This window comes from Diplotaxodon limnothrissa, linkage group LG3 (genome assembly GCF_057381915.1).
Source record: "Diplotaxodon limnothrissa isolate DT_005_m linkage group LG3, D_limnothrissa_male_GT1.1, whole genome shotgun sequence".
In the NCBI taxonomy this organism is placed as follows: domain Eukaryota; kingdom Metazoa; phylum Chordata; class Actinopteri; order Cichliformes; family Cichlidae; genus Diplotaxodon; species Diplotaxodon limnothrissa.
In genome coordinates, this window is record NC_140598.1 from 55237165 (window position 1) to 55256413 (window position 19249).

Sequence of the window (19249 nt, forward strand, 5' to 3'; positions counted from 1 at the left end):
TTTTCATCGCTGCAGACATTTCGGCTGTGGACCTGTCCTGCTTTCTGGCAGCTTTGCATTTTGCAAGTTTATAGCTTGTTGACATTTGAATGATGGCACATGTGCATTTTGAAAAGGCTTTGAAATGCACCCATTCTACCTCAGACGTCTACATTTCCCAGTAACATCATCTTATGAATACATTTAGGAGGCTTCTACCTGGACTTTAGATTTTAAATACCTGACCGCTACAATCACACACTTGCTATCATACAAAGTATATATGGTTGAACATCAACATACTCTGGGAGGGTTATGTGAGTCTGCGAAAATGTGAAGCACATATCAGTGTTTCTTGTGTGTTGTATCGGTCTGTCAAACGTCCTAAAGCAGCTGGAGATCTTTCTCTTGGTACTTGACCAAAATATTTTATAAACCTATAAGAGCAACATAAATAAGAATTCTGTAAAAGCAGATGTTGCTGGAAGCTCAGTGACATAATGACAACTTGTGCTCTAGGGCTGCAAACCCAGACAGTATGTCAAGACTGCCTTAATTGATTTTTGGACATCTTCAGGCAGTATAAGAAGCTGTAGCAACACTGACCTAGCGCCACCGTATAACTCTTATGGTGAAAAGTTAGCAGTAAGCAGTTACTCTTTTACACATGCCACAGAGCGAAATTACCCTTCACTTGGAATTGTTTTGAGAGCTCTGTGTGTCGTTTCCTTTTTAAACACGCTGTTTTTATATTAAAAATGATCCCCTGTACACATGTAATTCAGCACAGTTTCATAACACAATTCAATCTATCCAACAAGACCATTCAGTGTAAATTAGTGGCAGAGGGCTGGTTGGGCGATACTTCTATGCGAGTTAGTCACCAGGAGGAAGTAAAGAGAGATGAATAACTGGTGCATCCCAACGATGTTTTAGCCACAGTGCTGAAAAGCTTTTCTGTAAAAGTGGATCTATTCTGCTTGCATGTGAGCTGAGATATATGTGCAAGTAATCCATGCGACTCCGCTGAACAGTCAATTCCAGGCGCTTTCTTCTATTTCTATGTCGATAAAAATGGGTATCCTTAATACGATCATATGATGTGTTAAGACCAGACTAAAGCTGCAACATACAGTACAACAACACGTGAGCTTTGCAGGGTCCATTTCAAGCATGTAATTTTAGCTTTTTTTTTGCCAGGTGCATGTTATTCACAGGTATGGGTAAACCATAAGGCATAAACATGCAAACATAATGACAGTTGATTTCTGAAATCCTTTTTTACCATATGGGTGTTTACTTAAGTCTTGAATACCAATATTTTATTACACATTTTATTAAATGGAGGTGGATTGTGTCTGGCTGACGAGTGTAGGAGTGCGCTTATTTTTCAGACAATGGAAAGCTGGCATTGTCCCGTGATCACACAGGGATTTAAATATATTTTACTCTATATAAACAGTACTATATTTAGCTTTGATTTATTCTTTTTGTTTTTTAAATTTTAATGTAATTAAGCAGTGCAGGATGCCAACTGCGCAAACAGACCAAACAGCATGGGCACTCATTGCCAGTGTGTTTTATTTTGCTATTTTAGTGGCCTGAATATATGAGAATTTACCTCCGTACATGTTAGTGGTACACTAGTACCTGTAGAAGGTTTTTTATGTTTAGTCAGGTAAGCCAGCTGCTACTTTCTTTAAAACACCAACTGGTGCTGATGGAGAATTTTACTATTACTTTACTGCAGCACTCTGATCGTTCTGCAGTGTGTTAGTCAACCACAGGCTCATTCTGACCCAGGAAAAACGTCATGTCACTAGCTCTACAATTGTACTAAAACAAGTGACATTTACAAGCATTTAATCACAGTCTAGTATTTGAGCAAATAATTCTGCCGTTCCCTTAATAATTATCTCAACTTTGCAGAGGTCATTTGGTTCATTTTCATTCCCCGCTCGCTCCTTTCCGATGTTAATGTGCATCATCAAGTTTCACCACGAGGCAGCGGCATCATGGAGAAATTTGACTTCTTGATTTGAAGTATCCCTTTAAAGAGTTTATAGGTGTTTAACAGTATCCTGAGGGGGCACGGCTGAGACGCTCGTGCTCTCCTTAAAACCTCCCCGGGATCACATAAAAGGCTTTTAAAGTCACTGTGTCTGCCGAGGAAGGTCAAGCGCAGATCAGAGTGAATGCACGTAAACGGAGCCTGTTGTTGTAGGTGTACCGGGCCCCATCAGACTGAAAAATTACCATGACTGGTATACGGCAGAGGATGCCTCCCCGCATATGATGAATAAGTTCAGAGCAGAAAGCGAGAGCACGTCACCCTGCTCCTAAGAAATAGTTTCAAAACAAAGCAAATGTGTGCTGTCTGACGCTGTTGACTTTCAGCGAGTGAGTATAAAATGAAAACTGTTTAAAGCACAGATAAAGAGCACTGTTCAGAGTTTAACTGTAAGCCTAACTATCTATTTGCATAGACACATTTAAATTTTAATTATACCGATTGTTGTGCTGGAGGCTCATTTACATACTGAGCGGCACAACTAAATGTAATTTTTTTAAAATGCCAGGCGTGAAAAAGCAATGCTTATTATGCCTTAATTTCCTCATTTAAATAAGAAATCTTGCAGCAGGCTGTTTAAAAACATGTCTGCAGTCATATTCAATATTAAAAGTTGCCTGTATTTTAGTGCAATGCAAATCAAAGCGGTTCTAGCTTTCCGAGGCGACGCTGCAGTTTGCGGTTTAAGCTGCTCGAGATTAACAGGTGGATGGCTTTAAGCCGTCTTTTGCCGACTTGAATTCAGAAATAGTGCTTACAATCAGCTCTCTCGTGCTTATCAAATGCAAGTAGGTGAGGCTTAGTGAAGGAGAAGTTTCACTCCAATAAAGATACACCTGCATCTGCGGCTATTTATAGATCAGTCAGGCTCCCCGGAGACGATAACGAGAGCCAACAGTCTGAACAGCAGAGATGTGATTAACTGTATCTGGGCACTGCGATGCACTCGTACCACTGTGTTCAGTTTTCAAATTCCAACCAAGTTTTCATTTGATTTACATCTTTATCAGCGACAGTACCATCTGTATCTAGTGGTTAAAAAGTTACAAGATCATTTATAAAAACCCCAGAAATGTTGTGTTATTATAAAATCCATGTCTGCTCCATGATTTGCGAAGATTACCTTTAAATAAAGACTGACTGCTCCCACATCTAGAGCCTCCCAGCTGTCAGATTTGATCTCCGTACTGTCGTTCCTAATGGGGGTAAAATTCTACAGTTGCAAGCAGCTGTGGCTTGAGAGGGTTAAAGAATTCAGCTACAATTACTTTACTATATAAATGGAGAATTTGTAGTTGGTGTACATCCCAGGCCTCCTGCCTTGTGTTATGTCCAGTCCAGCAGCTGATTTCTTTCTTTCTGTAAATGTTTGAGCTGGCAGAAGAAAAAAAAGTTCTTATCATAAATAAAAACACTTGCCTCTTAATCGCCAGTAATTGAAAGTTCTTGGAATTACATCATTAAATTACAAAAAAACAGCAAAAAGACTAATTAGAGTGGACTGGCCACTTTGCTAAAATATATCACTGCTGTTCACTGAATCTAATTTGACCACAGTTTGTCCTTAAAGGCAGCAGAGATTATTAGCCTAATGCATGTGCAAAACAGGAGCAATTCCAAAAGATAAATTGCTAAACTCAAGACGCGTCTCCTTTGTGCATTCATTTTCTGTTTGCAGAGAAATCTGCTGAGACTTTAAGCTACGCAATCCCACGTGCCTAAAATCTTTCATTTAACTTGACGTTAACCAACTTTAACTTTGCCCCAACCAAAATATTCAGATAGCCATATATATTCATCTGTGCAGTCCCAGTGTCATTTAAAAGTTTATACTAACCAGCTATCCAACCCTTATTTATTCCAACATCTTTGCAATACTGATAGTGATTAGTACTGATCTACCCTGTGAGAAGTTTCCTCTCGATGAAAGCGGGAGGGGGAAGAAGTGCCCGCTCACACGTCTGCTTTCACAAACACTTGAAATTATAAATGCAGTGTTCCTCTGACAGGTAAAACTCCAAGTGTGACGACGATTTCAAAAAGCCTGAAATTGCTGTTGCACTCAGACGGGCAAAAATGTTGAGTTCCAAACTGATTTGTCGTGCCTGAAATTATAACAGTATTGTGGCTTTCACAGGTGTAATTTAAGCTATTGTCTCGCAATCATATGCTTGAATTTTGTTGTAATCCAAACGTCTGATATTAAGGTCATCTCGCGGTATTGTTTTCACAGTCCTCATACAAGACTGTGTTTGGTGGGACAGCTCAAGTTTGCATGTAATGTGCTATCTGCAGAAGCTGACAGGTGACGGGAGAGAGGCGGGGAAGGAGGGAGGGCTAAGATAGGTGGACAGACATGCAGGCAGTGAGGAAGCCTTCGGGGCAGGAAAAAAAATAATATCGAAACTCTTCCTTCCATCCATCTGCCTGTCAGTTTTGACAGACAACTCAGCACAGGTACATATGAGAACTGCAGCAAAAGAGGCTAACATTATCACACATATTAAAACAAGCTGAGTGTTAGGCTCTAACGTTTTGCAAAGAAAAGCGTCTGGGGGGCGATTAGAGGATCATCAGGGGGTCCTTTTGTCCCTCTGTGGGGGGTTTCTCCAACTAGGTTTATATCTGGGACTCTCCACCATTTGACCTTAGAACTGAAGAAGCTTCTCGGATGAGAGGTGAAACGTCTTCAAGCAACTTAAAGAAGTCCAGACGCTTTTCGTTGCAAGCTCCTTTGACTACGATGACCTGGATGACTGAGAACCTTCACAGGCTCTAACGTTTTACACTTCATTTATGTCCTTACTATTTCAACTCTTCAACTCAACATTATGGTAACACTTAGAATGAATATAGATAATAGACCCTCATTTGATGGCGTGTGTGTTATTGAGCATTTTCTACAATATGGGCAAAGCATTTTTTATTAAAAGGAACAAAATTATTGAAATCTACTCAACCCTGTGTGAAAAAGTAATTGCCCCCTAAGCCTAATAACTGGTTGTGTCATCGTGGCAGCCTTTGTGATTATAGTCATTGAGTCTTTCAATCTGGAGGAATTTCGGCCAGTCCTCTTTGCAGAATTGTTTTAAGTTAGGCCAAACTGGATTTTCCAACATTAATGGCCTGTTTAAGGTCAAGCCAAAGCACCTCAATTGGATTTGATTCTGGACTTTGACTAGTAAAAGCTTAAATTTGCTTTTATGAGGCATTCAAAAGTGAACCTGGTGTGATTTGGATCATTGTCCTGCTGCATAACCCAAGTGTGTTTGAGCATCAGGGCACAAACTGATGGCCGGACATCCTCCTTCAGGATTTTCTGGTAGAGAGAAAAAGTCATCATTGCATCAGTTACAGCAAGACCTGAAAAAGCAAAGCAAACTACCACCACCATATCTCAATGCTGGTGTTCTTTTTATTTATTGCTGTGTTAGTTTCATGCAGACGTAAAAGGACAAAAAGTTCAACTTTTGTCTCGTCAGTCCGCAGAATATTTTCCAAAAGTCTCTGAGATCATCAAGACGGGTTTTGGCAAATGTGAGACGAGCCCTTGAGTTCCCTTTGGTCAGCAGTGGTTTTCTCCTTGTTCTCTCCCGTGGATGCCCAGTCTCTTTCTTTGGTTCAATCATGAACTCTGACCTTAAGTAAGACAAGTGAGGCCTGCGGCTCTTTGTACGTTGTTCTGGGTTCTTTTGTGACCTCCACAGTGAGTCGTCGGTAGCCCTAGAAGTGGCTTTATAACACTTTCCAGACTGATAGATGCCAAAGACTTCTTTAGATCGCATTTTTGCATTTTTGGCTTCTTTTTTAAAAACTTCTTCACTTTGTCAGACAGGTTCTGTTTGAGCGATTTCTTGATTCAGCAGGTCTTGTATGCATGGCTCGTAAAACTGAACTCAGCTTTCCAAAAAATGCAGTTTATCACAGTTAATTCATGACTTAACGGGGGGGCAATTACTTTTTCACACAGGGCCAAATAGATTTGAATTATTTCTTTCTCTTAATTAATCAACATTTAACAACTGCATCTGTGGCTATTTACTCAGGTTACCACAAAAAATGTGAGAAATATGCGAAAAACATAAAAGCAAAAAATCAGGAAGGAGCAAATACATTTTCATGGCTATAAGGTTACACAGACACGGCTGGAAAAACTTACTAATAATATCAAAACTGAAAGCAGCAATAATTGATTTTCTGACCACTTGGTAAAGTGCAACAAGCTGTGAACGCAGACATATGATCATCTCATGATGTTAGTATGGGTAACCCATTAACACTAACACACTATTTACACATACAGCAGCAGATGCTGACCATCATTAGCATTCCTTTGAACTGATGCTTTTAGGCGCTTTCCTTTTAACTCTGTTCGGTCATATATCGGGCTCTTTATCTGCAAAATGTTCAGCAGCAGACCGGCGACTCTGCCTGCTGTTTGGTGCCTAACAAGTTGTGAACAGTGATTTTATCAGAGGTTTCTACTCAAACAGCCATATGCTGCTGCTGAGGTTGACAGAGCGACTCAAAACGCTAAAGTTGTGGGTGAAAAAAACTAAAAAGACACACACACACACAAAATAAAACTGAAGAGCCTTTTTCTGTAGGTTCATCAAAACAAGAACTCTGATATACATATGGTTATGATACATGATTTTAAGCTCTCAATATGAAAAGGTTTACAAAAGTCACACAGAAATCCAAACATTCAGTGATCCTGTACACTGCCGAGACAAAACTTGTTACATGTAACCAATAAATACTGTTAAATAACAATTTATACTACAAGAAAAATGAAATAAAATGTGTTAAAAATCTAATTTAAACTCTTACTAATATATTTATTAAAACATTGCTTAAATCTTTAGCTTTTGTTTTGTGGGTAACTACCCTGATTTATTAATGTGGCCTATTTATGGTAAAATAAATGGTAAATGGCCTGTATTTATATAGTGCTTTACTAGTCCCTAAGGACCCCAAAGCGCTTTACATATCCAGTCATCCACCCATTATCACCAGTGTCACACAGAGATTGTAAACTGCATTAACCTACCATTAAATAAACACTAGGTTGGCGCAGCCCGCTCTCCAGCGGACTCGCACAAAAGAGATTTTAAATCTCAAGAGCTCCACTTCATGGTTAAATAAAGATTTAAACAAAACCGACAAGACTTTGGTTTTATGATTAACAGTGGCTTCTTTCTTCCTTCCTTTCTTATTTCCCTCCTGTCTGCCTCACTCCCCTGGGTGACAGGTAGGTGGATGCAATTAAATGTGCAGGAATAAACTGAACTTCAACTCAACTCATTTGAATTCAATTGAATTTGAAAGTAAGGCCAAACAGCAACAATGATACAGAATGACAGTAAAAAAAAAACAAAAACCCCACAACAACACACACACACACGCCTTTAAACAGAGCGTATCATCCACAGTGACTTTCTTTTAATCATTTCGACCTGCAAAAGAGTCTGCAGGTCAAAATGCTAACCTGCTGACACCTCACAAACACAACAAAAACAACCTGATTGCATTTTTCCCATGCCTTTTGCTCGGTTAATCAATGTAAACTGAAAGAGAACAGCTGTCACCTCGCAACATGCTACTCTGACGCTGCTCTGCCTTTTTAAGGGGCTACTCAGCATGTACTTTGCTGCCAGCGATCAGAGTTACTGCCAAAATAAGCAGAGGGAGTATTTCAATATGTTACCCGCAGATTACAGCTTCAGTTACTGATTAAAATTTAAAGCAATGATTGACTCGTGAAAAGGAAAAAAAACATATCAAACTACAGCTTACTGTGAGTTTAGCAGCTGCAGCTTGAAAAAATAAATAAATAAATAAATAAATAAATAAAGAAGGTCATGCTATATTTGATTTTAAGAAACCTTTGATGCACTACCAAGTTCACTGCCATTTGTGGTAATGGCTTATTGATCAATGCTGGTTATCTGACTGTAGAGAAGCACCGTGCACTGTTGTGTAAACATAACCATAATCCCTGCTCTGTGTGTGCTTGACATATTTCCTCAGGTGAGGAAATATTGAGTGACCCATGGAGACTTTTGTCCTGCAAATATCTCTGGTGCGGCAGATAAGAGGGGCCCTGCACAGCGCTGTCTGTAAAACAAGACCGTAAAAATGTCTGCAGGTGGTATTGAACTAAGCGGTGAAATATTGGCTTTGTCTAATACTCAGTTTTGGGCATCTGCTACGGCCGTGAGGTGGTTTTTCCTTCTACCGCTAAGGCACAAGAGCGTTATATTTAAATCAACATTTAGCTCCAAGTAGGACATCAAAGAGCACGAGTGGGCAATTCGGAGTTGTTTCTCAATCTGCTGTGGCAAATTGGAGCCATAATCGAGCCACTTCCTCCATCCATGTCCCTCAAAAAAAAAGAAAAAAAAGGAGAAAAAGCAGAAAAAAAAAAAAATCAAATTTATACTGGAACCCTAGCCTACAGTGCTTGAAATTGCTTTCTGCACCATGCCTAATCACTGAAAAAGGGGATGATCCAACTGAGTGTCTGTGATTTGTGTGGGAGAAGAACATTTGGATCAACTTTGGGCTGGAGCTGTGTTGGTTAATCTACTAAACATCAAAGAGGAGAAAGGAGAGGGAGGAAGTGCACAGGGGGAGGAATTTATCGTGTGGGCTTGATTGGAAATCCAGCAGGGACACTCTGGTCCCCCCCTGTAATCGTCTGTAATCTCCTGTAGGTTGTATGTGGCCTGAGAGGAGCTGAGAAGCAGCCTATTACCCACCTCCTGCCGATGGGAGGCCCTGATAATACGCCGTTTGAGGACGACGGGAAATGAGGGAAGCCGAAGAGGAAAGGAGTAATACACAGAGAGGAAAGGGGTCGTCTTTTATTTTATTTTATTTTTTAAACCCAGGCATGCATAAAGTCTGAGCTTGGAGGAACGTTGGCCTTTGTTGATAATAAATTGATCATAACTTCCTCAACAGTGAAAGATCAATATGAACTTGTCTGCAGCTTTAGAGACATCTTTCTCCCTGAGAGCTTTTCACATGCGTTTCAGTCAATGGTACTTATTCCTAGTGCATCAGAGTATTGATCAACAAGCAACTTGAAGCTGGTGAGAAAAGGGAGCAACTTACCCTTCTGGACTGAATCTCATTAACATACAGAGGCAAAAGAAACTCGCTGATTCCCTCCATGCGAATTCCATCCTGGTTCAGCTTGAGGTTTCCCATTCCATCCTGAAACAGAGTCATGATCATCAGTGACGCTGTAAGAAGCTGTGTTCATTTTCCTGATTTGATTTAAAGGGTTATAGCTTCCCAAACGTTTTTTAAAAAAGAAAAAAAAAAGGATCCTGGCGTCGGTGAAGTACATTAGACGGAGCTCAAGCTGTTGTGTAGCAGACAGGCCGGTGGACAGGCAGCGGGGCTGAGTGACAGGGAAGAAGTAGGACATGACATCGAGGTGACAATGCCACAGACACTCAGCACTGTCAGGGTGACAGGCTGCATGCAGTGGGAGGCAAACTGAGGAGGAACAGACTAATGTGGCAGCTATGGAAGCGAATGTTGAGAAGACTCATGGAAATAAGAAAGAAATTAGATTTATGGTCCTGCTGATTTGCATGAAATAGTATTAGCTCAATATTGTATATTAATATGCAAGTTTTGGGAGTTTTCTTCTTACCAAGGTCAAAGTGGGTAGTGTTGTACTGCACTGTGATACATTCAAAGCTGCTGCTAATGTTTTGTCCACTGCATTTACATAAATGGGCACGTGTGATAAATTGGACAAAATTAAAGACACTGCTGTGGAAAATAATGGCTGCGAACAATGTCAACAGAGCTTTTTTAACCATATGGGACCTGACAGTCACTGACACTTACACACCAGCTTTCTTTAACTGCTATCAAAACGGCTCAAGATGCTCCTCGCCACACACGGTTTAATGATTAATAACTGCAAGAGCCAGCCAACTCCTCTTTGAAAAAGGACCAACTTACATTTCAAGCAGCGCGCTGTATTAGAATTTAACAGTCAAATCAGACACTTGGCATGTAATAGCAGGAAAACCATTAGAAAGGAGAGGCACGTGACATTAAAGACATCCATATTCTGCAGAGATGGCCCGTTCCAGCTATTATCCATTATCTTACTCACCTTCAAGTTTTACATAAGCGCTTCTCAAACTGTGTGACTGAGCCCATAAACTCTGCAGGAAAGAGTTCACAGAGGTCAAGACGGAAAGCTGTTTTTCTCATATACTTCTATAGGACAGGAAGTCTTTCTGTAGCCACAACTATCGTGGTGGTGTTTAGATTTAAGCCATTTTGCACTGGCTTCATTGTTTTGTACCATCTTTGATACTTTTTGATGATTTGGCTACACAATGGGATGTGTCATTGAGGCTACATCCATCATTCATAAAATTAAAAAATAAAAAGTATGTGGTATGAACAAATAAACATCTTATATACATATCTATATATAAAAACAAGGAAGTTCGGGAAATCTCTCAAAAAAGTTGCTTAAAACTAGTTCAACGTTCAAGTTTAACCACTAAAGCTGATTCTTCTACTCAGGAATGCAAGAAAATAACTGATTTGGTATCTTGATTAAAAAAGCAACAATGTGCTTTACTCATTTTTTCTTTTTTGGTAAAACTGTACATTTGGAAATAAATGGTGTTAACATAAAAAAGGATTTTGGTAATTACCAGCTTATTTTTGTGTGTTGCATTATTGTCCCAATACTAGTACTTAAAATTATTTAAATTGTTCATTTATTTATTTATTGCTATATTTGTTTTAATTAAGTAATTTCTTTACTTTTAATTAATTAATTAATTTTTCACTCTGATTGTCCGGACTGTAAATATGTTCAATGCATCTTAGTTTGTGTTTTGCTATAGAAATAGAAAAATATTTTCAAAAAATTGATTCTCAAAAGAAATTTGTTCCACCTTAACTACCTTTCCACGTGTTCAGGATTTCACGTTTAAGTTTTCATTATTAATAGCACAACGTCTGGGTAACCGTAGCTGTTAATTAATGCTAGAATGAACAAAATAGGGATCGTTAATAACGAATTTGTTTCACTTGAGATTTTCCTGCAGTAAGAAGCTAAATTTAAACTTTTCAGCTTTAAAAGTTGTCTGGCCATCTGTGTGATTGAACTTTCTGAAAAGCAGCACATCATTGGTGGGATCTTTTGCTTCACCCAATAAAAGTCACACTGATTTTTCAACTATCTAGCTGTACAGCTAGTCCTACCTCTCTCCACAGGTAACAGCCCAGTGGTTTGCACTTAAATTGATTCTTTGCCATCCCGTTTCAACAGAAGCTACATCAATTTTAAAAAAAAATGAAATACCAAATACTGTATGAAATGAAGCATGATCCCGCAACTTCACCTCACATTTACTCGGGGGCTGATTTTGGGCTGTATATAATTCAGTAGAAATTGGACAAGGTTATGCCTAGCTGCACCACAATGAGCAGACTGAAGTGTGAGGGCAGCTTTGTAGAGATGTGTATGAACAGATTGGCCCTGAGGGACGTGTTGAAAGAGTCCATAGTGCTAGCGGCACAAATGGATGGAGTGAATTACAGAGGCAGAGAAAAGCAGGGAGAGCGCCATCATGCATGAGAGCAAAGAGCAGGGACAGACAGGAGAACAAAGTCAGGGGAGTTTCGGAGGTGTGTGCGGCAGTGTGGAGGTCAGACTGTGAAGTTGCTGCTGTGCTGGAAGGAGGCGGCATAGTGGGTGTGAAGAATTCAGCACACGCTGCAGTCACTTAAATAAGTAGATGGGAGGTAGGAGAAAAAGGAGGGCGTCACAAACAGCCCCAGTTCGATAATGTTCAAAGGCTAAAGGAGACCGTCAGCATCAGTGAAACAAAGGGTGATGTTCCAGAGGAGGAACTCCTGCCACAGTTAAAAGAGAAACTGTAGAGCCAAAAACAACCTGAGCTTTACCCCCTCTGCCCTCGACAGACGGGCAGAAGTTTTGGAGTTGTTTCTTTAATGCTACATATCTGCTTTATCATCCTATTTGATCCAGTCAGAGGATCCAAGATAGCACACGCACATAGCTTCACCCAGAAAAAAATTAATAAATAAATAAAAAGGGAAAACAGCCCACATGGTTTTCAGACCAGTGACTTCAAAAAGGATTGACTCACATAATCCATTTTCCCATATTTAGAGGGGAAAAAAGCATTTTCAGAGAAACTTTATTTTTAACAATCAATGCTTTTGAGTAGTGTGCATCATCAGGCTGCCCGTGTGATGTAACCGCAGAGATATTCACACACTCAGCTTGCTGGAAACATTCAGGTTGTGACTTCTGATTTACCGGGCAGCTTTGTGGTGAGTGTTTATCCCGTCCCACTGGATTATTAATCCTAAGATTAATAGTTGACTCAAAGTCTTACGAGCTTGATTGCTAGAACTGCAATGAATCCCTGTTGGCCTTACATCATAGTGCTTAACATCATTGTTTGAACTGAGCTAATAATGTTCATCCTGGAGATTATAAATACTGAACAACTACTTTTACTGAAATTCAGAATAGAGAGTCAAATTCAGAAGCAACTGAATGTGTGATTAGGTTGTCAGAGTTATGATAGAAGCACCGTGGTGTATCTCTAGCCAAACAGAATACCTGCTAATACATTAACATAGTGAACACGCAAGACAGTCTATTACTTTTCTAATGATGGAATTATCATTGAGCAATTACTTATACTGTATTTACACAACATATTACATGTCAAACCATGTTACCACAATAAAACAAACAAACTGTACTACCACGATACTGTATCAATACAAGGATACCAAATATCGATATTTCATCAAACAATTAAATGAAAACTCTCTGGAAATACTACAAATATGAGTGATCATCTGATGCACGACCATCCAGAGATAATGTTAGCCAAAAAAACTTACATTAAATTATCTTAACTGAATTACCATCCAGCAATAGACACACTTAGCTTGACAAAGCTAATTCAGCCAAACCTAATGGCTCAGTCACATGAGTAGAAATAGGAGAGCAACATCTCCAAAAAGAAAAAAAAAAAAAAAAAAGAATCAGGTGCTGTCTGATGACTGTTTTGAATTTTTTCATATTGTGTGGCAGACTAAGTGGTTACCCAGAACATGAGGGTGTTGCACACTCAAGATCACTTTTGAGGACAGGGCGATTGCACAGGTCACCTGATAGGAGGCAACCTTTCTGCAAACAGCTGCAGTCTGACTTGGACTGACTGCAATCGCTCTGAGAGAGATTGTTGAAGGTTTGCTGTCTCATTTATAGACAGATTACCAACATGTTGCCGTCAGTCTAAATGAGTCTTTGTCAGTGAGCACAACTCCAGGGGACTCGACCCAACTGACTGCCAGCTGGTTATAGTCTGGTTATATTTCTGTGGATTTCTGTCTACGTAGACAACAACAGATATGAGATTTTTCATGATTTATTACAGTTATATTACCAATTTGACTCCATTTAATCACTCACTGATAGCAGACTGACTCTTTCTGGCAACATTTATAGCAGGTTTTAATGAAATTTGTTGTTGTGCTTGACAATCTCATTTTGCCGCAACAAAATGCAGTAATGCAGTTTTTATGTACTGGAGAAAATGAAACTTAATGTTGAGGATTTTTTCCCTTGATAGGATTGTCAATATGGCTGCTGAGTGGAAAATCTTGCTTTATTTTAAATCAAGCATTGTTGCGTGCACCAAGTGTTCAAAGTGACTTATTTTTTTAATGCAAGTTCTCCAATACCGTCTCATTTTAATAAATGATAATCAGTGGCAACTTTAAAATGTAACAGCAATGCCCTCGTGGTGCGGTTCTTAGAAGCTACTGTTATGCTTTTTTTTTTTTAATGAAACTTGCTGAGTCCTGAGAGATCTGGAGCAGCGAAGTGCATTTTCTGAAGCAACACCAACACCACTGATAAGGTCTTTCACTCATGACATAGATTGATGACAGAAGGAGCAGAGGAGTGATTGTAATAGTCGAGGGGGTTTGGGGGGTTGGGAGGGGTGCTGCCATTGGGAATTTGTTGACAAAATGGTAAATTGTGTGCATTGTCCCTGAAAATGTCACGGGAGGAGCTCGCAGCTTCTGCCTGTTTGGATTTTGCTTGAGATTAACACGTTCTGCTGCCAAGGCTTTTCCTAATACTACAGAATCCAGACGAATCCAGTACACAGCACGAGATGCCCGTTATATATTTGATCCCCTATATTTGTAACCCTGCTGTCAATACTTGTTTAGTTTAGACACTAAAGCAGTCTCAATCAAATCTAACTGCTATACACTGGCTGATTTGTCTGATTTATATAATTATGTTATTACTATAAATGCTTTTCATAGGAGAGGGTTGGAACACAGCACAGACTGGAGTGTATCAGAGAGGGTAAAGACGGTAAAGCGAAGACAGTGCTGCCAACAACTTGTTAGCCTGCTCTAAGTGCAATAAAAGCTTCCAACGACTGTTAATGTGTCTGAGAGAACAAGACGCACACCACAAATGCTGTTCTGGATACAGCATTATGGTTCTCCTACTGAGTTAGCGGTCGACACCTCTGATAGGCACAGGAGGACGGGCTAAGACCAACACTTCATTTCAGTGATGCTGGATTTAATAAGAGTACAAGCCTTCCTTGCAACAATGAGCTTAATTGTGCACATCTGACAGCTCTGAAGGAGAGCCGGACAGCTTTAAGGAGAAATTCTGGACCAGTTTTCTTTACATGTTTGAGGACAGCACTAGAGATCCTATGAATATATGTATAAATATATGATCTCTAGTGCTGGTCTCAAATATCTACCTGCACATACAGAAATAAGATTTCCTCTCAGGCCACCCCAAACACAATACTGTTTTGTTTTTTTTTGTCTGATGAAATTCAGTCGGAGATTTATTTTTCCTGCAAACTTTACTCAGTCACCGTGACATTATTCTGCAAGATAATGTGGGAATTCATTTTCCCCTCAATAATGGGCACCTGTTAGGAATCAGAAGGCAGCAAAGCAGCCAAAATCATGACCGCTCCCTCTATCTACGGGAGTCCACAAATCACAGACAAGCCCTGGCTTATTCAAATACTCCTCTTCATACTTCAGATTAGAGCGGGACTGATATAGCAGCAGGCGGATATTATTGCCCAATATTATCCATTTGCTGATATATATCTACTGGGATTTTTATCAGCTGGCAAATAAACATTTAAAAATTACACAAGCAAGGTGAGAAACACTATTCCACCAATATTATGAGTCCTGGCATTGCATAGTCTGTCCACCAGAGGGCACTAACCAACTTCCTTGTAGGCATTATGTTTTTGGAAAGCCACAAACAAAAGTAGTCCACTTTGGTGACTCTGCAGCGGTCTACATAGGCCGGGTCCTTCAAAGAAAAAGCCGGAAGTGCAAGACTGAAATAGGACGGTCTAGCCTTCAGATTTGCGTCACCGCTGTCTCGGTGGAGTTTAATAAACTCAGCTGTCTGCTCCTTGCTGTCTAAAATATAACAGGACACTGCCGAAATTCTTGACCACCTCATACTTCTTTTTAATCAGTTTTCTGTTTGATGTTTATCCAGCTGTGTGAAAATACCAGAGGAACTCACCCGAGGGATTAATCAAGTTTTATTTAATCAAATCTAATCTAATAACTTTGATCTCAACCAAACCGATTTACTCAGGAACAAATAAAACACTGAAAAAAGCCAAACAATAACATTTTTAAGTTATCTGAGTGACTTACATATCATGTTTAACCTGAGTAGCGAAAGACATTGGGGGTCTGAAAACGATGAAGACGGGAGTCCGCTGTTCTAGTGACCCTTGAACCCCCAACTCGCTATCGATCTGGTGGGTAACAGACGTCTCCGAAAACATCGGAGCACTTTTGCAAATATGTGATGTCTTGATAAACCGAGCAGATATTTGAAGTTTACGCAGCTACATTCTCGCCTGAAACTATCTTAAAAGTTTATTTTGTGACCCACAAAGAATAAAAGAGTAATATTAAAACTTAGTAGCAGCTGCCATTGTTGGAAACTGGAATTGGCTGGGCCATGAAGGATACACCCGACCCACCCTTCAAATCTGGGGAAAAGGAGGAAGCATTTGTGGGCCGCATTCGTAGGAGTCTACGAATTGAGACAGCCTTTGTCGCGTCACTGTGACATAATCGGTCTACAAATGCGGCCTCAGGAGGATGCGGCCTACGTTTCGGGACACAGCTACTGTCTTCCTTAGCCTCTCTGTCATGTGGAATTCTTTTTTCCTCTTTACCGTCTCCTGCTGGGACTGATTTTTTTTTTTTTAACCATGGCGTTGTAAATTTGGGTGTTATCTGCATAGAAATGGTAAACATGTCCATAAAAATAATGATGTCAGCTTCCCTAAACCACTGCTGTAGTGCGCTGCTCCTCTCTTGATCCTGGGCCTTCTGCAGCCGTATATTAAAACCACAGTGGCTAATATTGGTCTCAAACTGGCCTTTCATTTTATGCAAGACAAGCAGATAAATTCTGTAAATTCTCTAATACAACCTATAGCTACAGAAAAGGCTAACATTGTTATCTTTTTACAAAAAAACAGCTAAACATGAGAGGTTTTTGGACAAAGTTTGTGTTCTCCATTCTTTAAGCACCGTTTAAGCACCGGCACCGTTTCAAAAGTACCGGTTTGGCACTGGTATCAGATAAAATCTAAACGATACCCATCCCTAAGTGGCACAAATAATTTGTGTGGCATCTTATTGAATGCAGAACAGCTGATTGTTCTGTAAATAGTTTGAAATGGTTATTTAAAAAAAATCAAGGTAAAAGGTAAATGGATGCAAATAATAAATAACTGCAAACTTTGTTTGCAAAACTTGTGCATAGGATTTTAGATTTGACTATTTATATTTGCATTTAAAGTTATGAAATATGATTCATTAAACATGTTTTTGGTTGTTACAGTAAAAAATATAACATTTTCTACTCTGATTTTGTTTTTTTGTCTAATTTTAGATCAATTGTGTTAATACAGTATGTCAAAATGAAAACACAACTGAGGTTGTGCTGAAAAGGATGATACCAAACAAGGCACAGGGTCACCTGCTCACTCACTGAGCTAAACTGGCTCCCTTTAAAACACATCTTAAAACTCATCTTTGTTCCTTGGTATTTAAATCAGAATGGTGTTTTCTTACCTTATATTTATTATTTAGTTGCGGGAAGCTTATTGTTTTTTGTTGATGAGTGAGTACACGGGTGGGATTTAATAAGTTTTCTTCGTCCCACTCCTTTTCAGGTAATTTTTGTTTTTGTTTTGTGCACTTTATGTTCAATATATGTATTTTTGTTGTGCCTGAAATGAACAAATAAATGAATGAATGAATGAATGAATGAATGAATGAATGAATGATTAATATTATTGGTAAGGGTTTTTTTGTTTCACTGACTTTTTGAGAGTGTACTGCTCCTTTGTATGAGACCTTGTCAAACTTGTGTTTTCAATAAAAAGTGCTCTATAAATAAACTGGATTGGAAAGATTGGAAAGAACCAGCTGATCTGGGCACAGTAATCCACGAGTTGTTGTGACAATAAAACAAGATCATTTTTAAACAGCAGTCATGTTATCTTAGTAAGAATTCACAAATAAATACATGTAACAAATGTTATTAAAAAAATCTGTTTATGTTTTTTGTGCCTGCAAGAAAAATAATTACTGGCCCAAATCAACTTTTTAAATCACCAAATATTAACATCAGTCAGAATCTATTCATATGTCGACTTTAATGATGAGATCATAGGCTTCCTTCTGATAACTCAAAGTGTGTGTTTGCCGTGCTGTACTCACCACTGAGAAGTTCATAACCTTTATGATCCAGACGGTGAGGGCCAGGTTAACTATCATGGTGACCAGGAGCAGTAGCAGGAAGAAATAAAGGCATCTTTTTCTCCACCCGTATAAACCCACCGGGTACACGGCATCGCAGCCTGGTCGTTGGAGGTGCAGGGACTGGGATGCAAGAATAAACTGCTCCTGGGTAATCTGGAAAACAAACCAAAAAAAAAAAACTGTGTGTTAGTCGGCTGTCAAGGATATATTCACTCCGCACAGAAGCAATCCCATATTCTAAGTGGTTATTACCTTGCAAGTGCCGCTAAAATGACTCTATGCTGAGGCACGGCTGTGTTATTTTACAATTTTTTTTAAAGTAGTGCCACTACGCAAAAAAACAAAAGATGAAAGCATGGCATGAATATCAGCTAGGGTATTACCTGGCATCTTAGACCACAGTTACAGATTTCTACTGAGAAAATTGCAAATAGCCAATTTATTTATTGGTTGTTTGCAATGTGCATAAACCTGGAAACACAAGCACAGTAGCCCAGTGATTAATCAAGCTGTGTCCAAAAGACAAAGTCATTTTCTGACTTAATTTTATTAAAAAACAACAACATAAGAAACCAAATCAAAGCCTTAAAAGGTTGTGCATTTCATCCCACTGAAGGAAAGAGGGATCGTCTGTCAACATTCATTGATCAGAAGAAAAGCCATCAGTTGTCGGAGTAACTGGCCCCGAAGTGGAAAAGCTCTTAAACAGCATACACTGCAAGTCAATGAGCATAAATCTACAGCCAAAACTAGATACTAACGAGCTAATCATAGTGATTAATGTAAGCTACACTCTGGAAAACAAGTTCCTTGACCTTTCTCTTCTTCTTGTATTTACGTTCTTTAAAAATCAAACTTCATTTGTACCGGCTTAATAACGTGTCACAGCTTTGTTTTCACTGCTAATTACTTGTTGACATTTTGTCATTCCAGTACTTGGAAAAGAAAGTCACTGAGAGCAACAGCTTCCTGCAGATGACCTGTGCAGCATTCGCCTCGGGCTGAGAACTTCACAATGTTACTACCCATCAACCTTTCAGTGGAAAATATTTCACATGGCTGGCTTTATGGAGCTACATCCAGCACAAGATGTGAAACACACTGCGACGGTTGCCACAGGCAGTCAGCACACGACTTAAGTATAGGAGTTCTGCCCAGACTATTTTATTTTCAATTATTTTTTTTTTCCAATTAATTTGACTTCCAATGATTATGAGAACGAGATAATCGAGAGGAAAATGGTCATTGTGCCATTTTCAGCTTCTCGGCGATGTTCTCGTTTTGCAT

At 39.3% G+C, this 19249-nt stretch overlaps 1 protein-coding gene across 1 annotated transcript in view; it reads right to left on the bottom strand.

Annotated features, from left to right (window-relative positions):
• LOC146636631 (zeta-sarcoglycan-like) overlaps positions 1-19249 on the bottom strand; it is a 40398-nt gene extending 21149 nt beyond the window's left edge. Inside the window, exons 1-3 of the mRNA XM_085350359.1 lie at positions 19214-19249; positions 17921-18115; positions 9173-9274 (exon numbers count right to left, since the gene is read on the bottom strand). Coding sequence (XP_085206485.1) covers positions 9173-9274; positions 17921-18115; positions 19214-19249 — 333 coding nt within the window. The remainder of the gene's footprint in view (positions 1-9172; positions 9275-17920; positions 18116-19213) is intronic.